This window comes from Telopea speciosissima, chromosome 2 (genome assembly GCF_018873765.1).
Source record: "Telopea speciosissima isolate NSW1024214 ecotype Mountain lineage chromosome 2, Tspe_v1, whole genome shotgun sequence".
Lineage (NCBI taxonomy): Eukaryota > Viridiplantae > Streptophyta > Magnoliopsida > Proteales > Proteaceae > Telopea > Telopea speciosissima.
The window spans coordinates 51,930,910-51,942,870 of NC_057917.1; the positions used below are offsets into that span (position 1 = coordinate 51,930,910).

The following is an 11,961-nucleotide window of genomic DNA, read 5'->3' on the forward strand; positions in this document are numbered from 1 at the left end:
TTGGAACACTTTGGTTGGGTTTTCTGATACTGATTGGGCTGGTGCTGATGGTGATCGGTGTTCTACTATTGATTATTGTACTTTTGTGGGTGGTAATTTGGTCACTTGGAAAAGCAAGAAACAAACCACCGTTGCTCGGTCGAGTCCTGAAGCTGAATACCGAGCAATGGCACATACTGCAACTGAGTTGATGTGGGTAAAGTCTCTGTTCCAGGAGTTGGGATTTCCCATCACTTAACCTATGCAGATGTTTTGTGATAATCAAGCCGCTATCTATATTGCCAATAATCCTGTATTTCATGATAGGACTAAGCACATTGAGGTTAATTGTCACTTTGTTCGGGATGCTGTTCTGAAGAAGTTAACTGCTACTCAATTTGTCTCTACTACCAATCAACTTGGTGATATGTTTACAAAGCTGTTGTTTGGACCTGTGTTTCGTCGGAGTTGTTCCAACTTGGGTCTAGGTGATTTGTACGCTCCAGCTTGAGGGGGAGTATTGAAGTATATCGAGCTCCTAGGAGGAGGAAGCTCGATTAGAATATTCCCTTATTCTAGTCGAGATTCCCCTCCTTCTTAGGAGTCTCTCCTATTTTGTGTTTATGTTTGAATTATATTTTCCTAGTCCTAGTTGGAGTATCTAGTTCTAGTTTCCTAGTTTAGTTCTAACTTCTAAGTTCTTTTCTATTTTCCTATTGTAATTTGGAGTCCTAATCTGATTAGGAGTTAGTCCTAATATTATTAGAAGTTCCCCTTTAATGTAACAGTTGAGTGTAAATAGGTACGACAGTTCTCTTCTCTTCACCATCTTCTTCTTCTCCTCTTTCTCGGTTCTGGTTCTCTAATAAGTGTTCTTGTTACAACCTTTTCATCAACTCATTGTAACTGTTTCTCTCTCCCTCCCCCTTCCCCTTGGGAGAGACTACAATAGATGGAGAGGCCAATATATTTCTTTTATGCACTGTATGGTAGAAACCAATTTCAAACTATGCATTGTATTGTCATTTCATAAGTTAAGACATTTAACATATTAACATAATCAAGGTTTTAAGTATCAGTATTGGGTATCGTATTGGAGGGGTGATTTTAAGAGACGTATCGTATCAGAGAGATGCAAGATACGCTAAAGATACATATGGATATGGTCAAGATGTGCATGGAAATACAATTTTGGAGCATAAAACAATGTAAACAAACAATACATAACACATCATGTATAAACACAAAAAACAAGAATGTATCATGAGACAAGTGCATTCAATTGAAATTGTATAAAGGATGAGGTTTCTTACATATTAATAGTCTAATACCACAGAGTTTCAGGCTGGATTAAAATTAGAGGTGGAAATCACTCCCATTCATTACATGTAGTTCTCAAACTATATTGAACCAATTTGCATCAATTATCCCATTTTTGTTCAATTATTTTTCAGAATTTTTTTAGTTTGTTTTACCTAAATCTACGCAAACATAGCAAAAAACAGAAGTAAAAAAAAAAAAAAAATGCGATTTTTCAACTTACCTATCCTTTGCTATGTTTATAGCTTCAATTGTCAACACCTTGTAACCAGATTAGAAAGAGAGAAGAAGAGGAGAAGAAACAACAGCCTACGGCCAGAATAGAATATCTTCCTGTAGGACTGTTCTCCCATATATATATTATTGAATCATAAAATAAATAAAGTACAAAGGACAAGACTACCCCTGTACCTCACGATTCTACACTAAGGCTGGAAATAAGAACTGAAAAGCCTAAAAAGACAAAAATACCCTTTAAACTTAACACTCCCCCTCAAGTTGGAACATATATATCACTCATGTTCAGCTTGTTACAACATTGACGAAAATTAGAAGCAAACAAGGACTTGGTGAACACATCAGCAAGCTGATTTGATGAAGGAACAAAGGGAGTCTCAATCAGTTTCTTCAATAATACACTCCGAACAAAGTGACAATCTCTTCAATATGCTTGGTCCTCTCGTGAAAGACAGGGTTACTAGCAATGTAGACAGCTGCTTGGTTGTCACAGTACATCTTCATAAGTGTTGGCACAGGAAAACCCATCTCAAGAAGTAAAGATCGATTCCACATCAACTCAGCAGTAGTATGAGCCATGGCTTTGTACTCTGCCTCAGCACTGGACCTGGCAATGGTGGTCTATTTCTTGCTATGCCACGTAACCAAGTTACCTCCAACAAAGGTACAATACACTGTAATAGACCGACAATCACTAGCCGAACCTGCCCAATCTGCATCAGAGTATGCCACCAACTTCATATGCCTATTGGGACGATAAACAAGTCCTTTACCAGAAGCACCCTTCAAGTATCGAAGGATCCGAATAGCAGCATTCCAATGAACCTTACAAGGGTACTGCATGAATTGACTAAGAACACCAACAACAAAGGATATGCCCGGTCTTGTGACAATCAAATATATCAACTTCCCATTAGGCTTCTGTAAGAATGCACATCCTTGAGAAGTTTACCATCATTCACCCCCAACTTCTAATGAGGATTCATAGGAATATCCACTGGCTTTGATGCAAGCATACTGTTAGCAGAACCGAGAATGGGAGAATGGCTTGAATGATCAATGAGATCAGTCAAGCTCTCTATTTATAATAATAAAAGAGATTACAAGGGGAAATACTATTCACGACACTGTTCATGTGAACAGTGTCACAACCTAATTACATTTCTACCTTTACTCATAAATACATAAATAAAGAATAAATAAAACACCCAAAAGACCAAAATACCCCCATGGTATTCTGGTTTACATATTCCAACACATACCAATGTCAGACAAAAGATCCAAAACGTATTTCCTTTGAGATAGGCTGATTCCCTTTTTACTTTTAATAACTTCAATCCCAAGAAAATAGTGGAGTTGATCTAAATCTTTGGTCTGAAAATGCTGTTGTAAATACCTTTTCACCTCAGCTATACCATCCTCACCATTACTAGAGACAATAATATCGTGTACATACACAACCAAGACAACTAACTTCTCTCCTTTGCGACAAACAAAAACTGAATGATCTGAAAAACACTAAGAGAAGCCATTTTTTGTCACGGTTGCACTAAACTTCTTGAACCAGGCTTGAGGAGACTGTTTCAGCCCATAAATTGCCTTACGCAACCTACACACATGTCCAACATTCGCCCCCTGAACAATATACCCTGGAGGTTGCTCTATGTATACCTTTTCGAGACATTTTTAATATCCAGCCGAAACAACAACCAATCAAAATTAACAGCCAAGGAGATAAGAAGACGTATAGAATTCAATCGGGCAACCGGAGAAAAGGTCTCAAAGTAATCAACACCATAGGTCTGGGTATACCCTTTGGGAACCAAACGGGCTTTCAACCACTCAACAGAACCATCATAGTGGTACTTAATAATGTAAACCCACCGACACTTCACCAGGTCCTTACCAGGAGGTAAATCCACCAAACTCCATGTATTTTGGGTCAAGAGAGCATCCATTTCCACATCCATGGCATGTTTCCACTCAGGAATTGTAAGAGCCTTAGTATAACTCCGGGGATATTATAACTGTATAAGAGGACAAGGAGAGAGCTAGACGATGATACGAAGATGGAAGATGGGATAAAGAGACAAATTTGTCAATAGGGTACACAACTAATGATTTTTTAGTGCAAGAGCGTGTACCTTTACGACGTGCAATAGGTAAGTCATCAATAACACCAGGTAAGTCAGCAGGTACAAGAGGAATTGGATCCACACCAGAGGTGGGCGATGGTACAGGTAGTGATGGAGGTGGAGCAGTAACATCTGTACGGGGCTGCCCCAATGTCTTCTTCCGCTGATAAACCTGCAGTGGTGGGGTAGGGATAGGAACAATGGAAGGAATGGGTGGAGGTTCAAGAGTAGCCCACATGTCCCCAGAAAATGTGGGCTGAGTAGAGAAATAGGAGGTACCCTCAATGAAGGTCACGTCAGCACTAACAAACTGTTTCTGGGTAACTGGGTTATTACACCGGTACCCTTTCTGAGTACGAGAGTAACCCAAAAAAACACACTTAGTAGACCAAGGTTCCAACTTACTACTTGAGGGATGAAGATTGCGAACAAAACAAACACAACCAAAAACCCAAGGTAGGTGGAGATGAGGCAAACCAGGAAATAAAACTGAAAAGGAGACTTATCGGCGAGCACAGAGGATGCCATACGATTAATCAAGAAACAAGCAGTGAGAACGGCATCACACCAAAAATATTTAGGAACTTGCATATGAAACATAATTGCACGAGCTATCTCAAGTAAATGTCTATTTTCCGTTCCGCTACTCCATTTTGTTGTGGAGCATAGGAACAACTAGTTTGATGAATCATCCCATGAGTAGCACAAAAAGAAGAGATCTCATTTTGAACAAATCCCAAAGCATTATTAGAACAAATTTTTTTGATAGGAACACCAAATTGAGTCTTTATTTCATTATAAAAATTTGAAATACAGATAAAAACTCTGAACGATCCTTCAAGAGGTACAACCAAGTAAGACAAGGGTGGTCGTCCACGAAAGTAACAAAATACCAAAAATCATGCCTATTACTTGCCCGACAAGGACCCCAAAGATCTGAATAAACTAAAGAAAATAAAGAATGACTATAGGCCACGGGTTGAGAGGGAAAAGAAGCACGATAATGCTTTCTCAACTTGTAGCCCTCACACTCTAACCTATCTAAAGACTTAAACTGGGGAAACAGAATTTTGAGCCTAGACAAGGACAAATGTCCTAACTGACAATGCCACGGAAAGGAGAAACTCCACCAACAGTGGTAGCAGCAACAGAAGCAGAAGGGGCAGCATAGTAGAGATAGTACAATCCATCTCTCACACCCTCCACCAATCTTCTTCCTCGTGTGAAGATCCTGAAAAACACAGTGTGAAGAAAAAAATTTATTGAGCAATTAAGAGCTTTAGTCAACTGACTAACAGAAAGAAGACTTAATGGAAATTTAGGAACATGCAACATAGAGGAGAGGACTAAGAGAAACTGTACCATGACCAGCAACTGGTGTATAAGTGCCATTCGCAATAATTACAGGTGGTGAATGTGAACTAGAAGAAAATGAATTAAATAATGACTTACCAGTTATATGGGCAAAAGCCCCTGAATCAATAATCCAAGGTGTAGAAGTGGTGGTAAGGAAAGCAGGAGTACCTGGATGAGCTAAAGTAGCAGCGGAAAGGGAAACCTCAGAGGATGTAGAAGCAGATGTCTCACGGCTCTGTATTTGACGCATCAATTGATGAACCTCATCACGAAGGATGGAGGAAGAATCTCCTGGAAAGGGACCAGATTTAGTGTCACCGGAGGTTACAACATTAGAACCATCATCAAGAGTTGCATGATTGGCCAAGTGTTGGGCCCATTTTGGCTTTCCATGCTTGGCCCAGAAAGTTTCAACGGTATGACTGGGTTTCCTACAATAAGAGCACTGTCTAGTAGCACGATCAATATGCTACCCACCAGAACTACGGCCACCAGAACCATGGCCTCCCCTTAGGGCTGCAAAAGGGTTGGGTTGGGCCGGGCTTTATAGAATCCTAGCCCAACCCTAAGTTCCCCTAGCTGGGCCAGGCCCGACCTGACCCTGACTCAAGGCCAAAAAAATTCAACCCTGACCCTCCCTCAGGGTTGGGCCGGGCTGACCCTAATTGGCCCTAATCATGGGGAGGGGGAAAGAAATGCACAGGCTGGAATGGGCCGGAAAGAACATTATCAATTTTACATAAAATAACAATATAGTAAAATGTATTATTGTCACTTATTTTGTTCATATATAATATATTATATAAAAAAATATGGGTGACATTTAAAGTTTAAAATGTATATATTATATCAATATATATTTTATAGTATAACTTAAATCAGGGTCGGGTTGGGCCAGGCCAAGCTTAGCCAGAGGCCTCAACCCTAACCCGACCTAACCCTGACTCAGGACCAGAAATTTTCAGCCCTGACCAGCCCTCAGGGCCAAATATCTCAGCCTAGGCCCTGTTCGGGCTCAGGGTGGGCCAGGGCAGGTTCGGGCCGACAGGGCCAAACTTGTACCCCTACCTCCCCTTGAACCACGACCTCTACTACGGCCTCGACCAGCAGTGAATGCAGAATTTTCTTTAGTGTTGGAATCAACCTTGGAAGGGGAACCAATACATTGAAGTCTGGAATAGGTGTCATTGAGAGTAGGAATTGATTCACCAACAAGCAAGTAACCCTTTACGGCCTTCAAATTAGAATTCAGACCAGCAAGAAATTTTGACACAAAAAACCCATTCCTTTGGGCTTTAAGCTTCTCAATGTCTGTAGTAAGTGGCTGAAACACATTCAGCTCTTCAACCATACCTTTGAAAGTACTGTAGTATTCTTGTAGAGACTTGTCAGATTGTTGAAATTGGAACATCTTCTCATACAGGTCATAGATACTACTCATACTCTTCTCTTGTGAATATGTCTCCTTCAAATCATCCCACATTCCCTTTTCAGTAGTGAGAAACATGACATTGGCAGCAATATCAGACTCCATACTATTCCATAACCAAATGAGAAGTCCCATCTCTATTACTATAGGAACTAGAAGTGGAAGGAATGGTATGATCCACGCATATTGATATGTGTGTTCCATAAGAAAATCAAACTTTTTTATTCTTATTGATTATTTCCGATTCTCCAACTCTTATCTCTTTTTCAAGGGTTTTAGAAACGATTCAATTTAGATAGTCCTTTGTGGCTCCGGTGGCGGCTAAATCAACGCGTGATTGCATGAAGAGAAGTTCCCATCGAAGTTCAATATGAATCTTTGGGTATCTATCATTAGATTTATGGGCACTATCTAATAGTAAGAAGTGTAAAAAAAGGGGCTTGTACTCGAAGATGAAGTCAAATTCCTCCAAGAAGTCTTGTCACCTAGCTTGCTTTGGACTTAGCTTCTTCTGAGTCTGGAAGTAGTTGGTGGCAATGTCATCTGTCTTCACCATAAACCGAGAGCCGAGTAGGTAGTGACGCCATGTCTGTAGACAATGCACCACTGCGGTCATCTCCTTCTCATGGACCGTGTAGCGCCGCTCCGTCTCATTCAGCTTGCATTGTCCTTGGCCCATTCATTATAATCTTTTGAATCAGATGCAGGAGGACTTGAAGTAATATAAAGGAGCTTATCCTTGTCCATAATGTAAACTCGAACAGCTTGAGCCCAAAGCAAGTAATTGGAGCTCCCATTGAGCTTAATAGAATTAATCTGGACATTAACATTGTTGTTTGTCAAGAAATAATAACCGCAAGCGTACGGGTCAATCGTAGCTAAGGGTCAACACGAGGAGGTCAACCTTGAATAAATTTTCACTTTTAATTAAGGCAAAGTGTACAACTTATCAAATATAGAAACAACCTATTATGGAAAGTAGCAAATATAGAAGCAACTAAATTACCAAAGTTAACAAATTAAAAATAGAAACTAGGGTAACCGCTAAGGGAATGGATGAATTAAAAGTAAGAAAGTCACTTGGGAATGGGTTCCACCATGAGAATTAAGGCAAATCAATGACTAGCATATTAGGGCAAAGCATGCATACGGCCTAGGTCTATAAGATATGCGGCGCGGCTCATATACGACTAACATATCCTATGAAAATAGCGCTCATACGACATACAATGTAAACACAAAAATACATGAACATACTGGTGTTATAATGGATACGGCTAACGAAACATGTATATAGTTCCCCTTGGAATGACATACAAGGTGTGGGCGATCATCCACTGTAAATTCAATATTGGTCATGTCCATTAATCACATAAACAATGCTAGCCATCAATTCTTCCTTCTCTCATGGTTTCACCCACTCCCAAGAGGAGGGGTTTAGCTATAGCCATGAAAGCAATGAAGAGGGAAGGAAGGATTGATGGAGAAAAAAGATATGGAAATTACTAAAACTGAAATTTAAAGGAAGAAGAACTTAGTTTTATAAAGAACCTTGCTTGAATTGAAGAAAGATAATAAGAACATCCAATAGCTTGAAGAAGAATAATCCACTTGCTGGAATCCAATAAACTTGTATTGCTCTAATGGAAATTGAAATTAAAAATAAAAATTACACTTTGAATTGAAGAGTAGAAGAGAATATTACACAAAAGAGATGAGAAGAAGTAACACTAAAACCTAAAAAAAGGAAAAGACAAAGCCAAGACTATCTCTTTCTGCCCGCCCCTCTCACTGAACGAAGTTGATGTATATATAGGAGGATGGGAATGAAAGGGAGAGAGATAGGTGGTTTAGAGAAGAGGGTTCCGTGGGAATTGAATTGGAATTTATTATTTAAATTCCAAAATCCAACTTAAATTCCAACTTTAGTCAAAATCAATCTTTTTGCTATATCTCTCCATCCTGACTCCGAAACGACTCGACCCAAGAATGAAAAGTGCACCAAATAATTCTACGAACACAACGAACCGCATATTCGATATGTACCGGAGATTTCCAAAATCATCAAAATTATCATTATGCCCTTATCTCTCTTTCTCAGGGGCCCCGGCCCACACAAGTGCATGAAACTTGAAACTTGAACTCTTGACTTCAAAGTTGACGTCTTTTGCTTATGTGGATGGAATCTTTGACCAACTTTTGACTTTTGACTTAAAGTTTGACTTTGACAAAAAAAATGTTGACTTTTGACTTTCTTCACACTTTAGCTCCAAAAGTAGCTTCTTTTCCAGAATTTCCTTCTCTTGCACTTGAATTGACCTAAACCTGAAAACAAAGACAAAACACCCGAGTAGCACTGTTCCAAGTATGAAAATGCATGCTTTATGTACCTAAGATTCACACATAAATGTGCTCATCAATTGTCCGTAGAATTCTTGTTCTCAGCCATGTCACCAAAAAAATATATATATAGCAACTCCAAAAAAATCGATAGCAAGTAGTGTGATGACAAATCCAAAAATTGATTTGGAATAAAGGGGCAATAGAAGCAGTCCAAACACACCAAAAAAGTAGGCTGGAAGACAACCAGCAATAGGAAAGGCTTCACCACTATAAAGGAATGCCAGAAAACCAACCAGGAAGAAATCAACTTGTCAGGGTTTGGGTGAAGTAGCCAAAAACAGTGGGGTGTGAAATTACAGAATTACCCATCTTCTTAAAGGTTAAGAAAAAAATTAGTGAAGCATTTCACTCCACTCTTAGTGACATATCGAAGGACCCTTTTTCAACAGTTTGGCAAAATGTGTATCGATTTCTTAGTAGGACAATGATTCCCCAACTTCAATCACCATACCCTCACTCTATTTTATATGATGTTTCAACTTCACTACTATAATCTCTTTCTAAAAGTGGTCTACTTTAGTTTCTTAGTTCAGTAATGGCATCTGTATGTATATAGATAGCCACAATTTTAAGGATAGAGAAAAGGCTCTATTGAGTAAACACTGGAATGTTGGTCTCACAACATACAAGAGAAAGAATATGATATATAAAAGCCTTATTCAGCCCAGCACTTTTAATTCAATGGATCCTCACTGTAATCTTTTTGAATATCATTGCCCTTATTGACTAATGATATAAATTTTTTTTAGGGGGGGGGGGGTGACACATGAAAGGAAACTCTAAAGCAAGTTTAACATTTTGACATGAACAAATGTACTTCCAACTATTTTTTTTCTCTCCTGTTTTTCATAATTTTCTTGATTTCGTTGGGCAACTCCTAACAGATTTAAATGCATATGGGTTTTTCAAGCAGATTTTTATTTCCTGTTTTTCACCATTTTCTTGATTTCATTGGGCAACTCCTAACAGATTTAAATGTGTATGGGTTTGTTCAAGCAGATTGTTCTGTTTTGGAACTCTACATTCTTGTGTGCATGAAGAGGTTGGAAGTTAAAGAGCAAAAATCTTACAACTTTCATTCTATAATGAAAGGTTAGACTTAGGGAGGTACTTTCATATTCCATAGATATTTTGATGCTTCTGGAATTTATTTTGTGTTTTACATTTCAGAGTATAAAGTCATTCATGATTCATTTCAAACCTCTGACTTTTATGCAAAGAATATTTGTTTACGGGTAAGTAAAGCACTCTGCTTGGATGATCAAAAATATATTTTTATTTTCTTGTTTCTCTGCTGTACTTATCTTCGAGAAATTGTCTTGTTGCAGGCATTTGAACACCTCATACAACGTGAGTTAATCTGTTATATGGACAACAGAGGACAGAGTCAGTCTGTCGAATTTCGCCCAGTGAAGCTACTACTCTCTTCACATGAGCTTTATCAGGGATTGAAATCAAACAGTTCCTGCCCTGTAAGTTTCTTTAAAACATGATGGTTTTTTACTTGTATGTTTAAAGAGAAATTGAGTGTTACGCACACACACACACATGCTGATATATAGTATGGATCAGCAAACTACAAATTCATTTAATTTGAGATTGTTCGGAGCTTCTTGCGATTCTTTAGTGTCTCTTATTTGTTATTAGGCAAATTATTAGTCACAAATGTCTTATGTTTCCAAATGTCACAAGGCATCTATTCTGCCACATGGACAGATGATATTGTCCATTCTGACTCTTGGATAGAGAGAACATGGTTTAGATTAGTCACATGTCAAATTTTAGAGTCTAATTCAATCAAATATCCTCTTTTGTATTGGCACATATCCTGTGTATGTCCATACATGTGTACCAGTACCCATGACATTGCACTCTCCCAACTCTGAGTGGGAACAGACGGTTTAGAATAAAAGAGACATAAAAATTGATGGCTAAGATTTGTCTTGTGATTTTTGAAACATCACTTTCCATTGTTGCGTGTAAGGGTGTTAAACGATTCAGTTCGATTCGGTTTTGACTGCTTGAGGGTAGAAACCGTAACCAGACCGTTTAACTAAACGGTCTCATAATCAAAACCTTGACCGTTTGGTAAACCGTTTCGGTTAAAAGGTTTTTAAACGGTTTCTGTTAAATGGTTTTTAAACGGTTTTACACGGTTTCGGTTAGATGGTTACTAGATGGTTTCATAAACTATTTCCTAAGTCTAATTTATACTGGTTATCTGTTGCATTTTTTAATAAAAGATGGGGGTCTTTGGCAGTGCACATAACCATTTAGGAAGATGCATATAAAAATTAAGAATGAAATAGGAACAATGGAAGCCATGGATAGAGCTTCAAAATAACAGTCTGAATCAATAGCTCCACTGAAACTGGGATTTTAAATGGTTAGACAGTTTGGTTATAATCAGTTTTAATTGGATTACACGGTTTGAAACCGTTGGATTAATCGGTCTAAACCGAATCGAACCGATTAAATAAACGATGTCATTTCTAAAACCATAACCGGACCATTTAACTAAACGGCCTGTCGGTTTCGGTTTAAACGGTTCGATTCGGTTTCGGTAAACAGTTTCGGTTTGGTTTTGACACCCTTTAGTTGTGTGGATAACTATTCTTAGTATTATTACTTTCCCTTTGACTATAGCATCCTATATTGTGTATTCTTCTACTAACAAAAACTTCTAGATTTCCATAGTGTACATGCCATGCTAATTATGAAAAGTTACTAATGCCTTGGATATTACCTTTGCTCATGTTGTTAGGCCATTCTTCAAAAATTGATCGACCGTGAAAGTTAAACAACTGCATGGTGATACAACGTAGCGTAGCCAACAGAGGTTGCAACATCCGATACCAAAGCTGTATCATGTGGAAAAGAAATTATAATTTGGTTTCATGGAATTTTCAATAGTTCTTTCCATTTCCCTCCCCCTCAAAATCCCTTGTTTAATTTGGTTATTTCATCCGATCATGAAGTTTTTATGTGGAATCATGAATTTTTTTTTTGATGAAACCACGTATATATTAATCAAAAGAAGGGACTCTATACACATTGGTATGCAAAGTATCAACCCAGACAAAGGTGGAATCATGAATTGAA

The 11,961-nt window shown here is 38.4% G+C and overlaps 1 protein-coding gene across 1 annotated transcript in view; it reads left to right on the top strand.

The window, feature by feature from the left end:
* The window catches only part of LOC122650841 (origin of replication complex subunit 4-like), a 75,446-nt gene extending 63,714 nt beyond the window's left edge, over positions 1 to 11,732 (top strand). Inside the window, exons 10-13 of the mRNA XM_043844215.1 lie at positions 9,859 to 9,951; positions 10,030 to 10,094; positions 10,188 to 10,331; positions 11,624 to 11,732. Of these exons, the coding sequence (XP_043700150.1) occupies positions 9,859 to 9,951; positions 10,030 to 10,094; positions 10,188 to 10,331; positions 11,624 to 11,659 (338 nt within the window). The 3' untranslated portion in view covers positions 11,660 to 11,732. The remainder of the gene's footprint in view (positions 1 to 9,858; positions 9,952 to 10,029; positions 10,095 to 10,187; positions 10,332 to 11,623) is intronic.
* Positions 11,733 to 11,961: the final 229 nt, after the last annotated feature.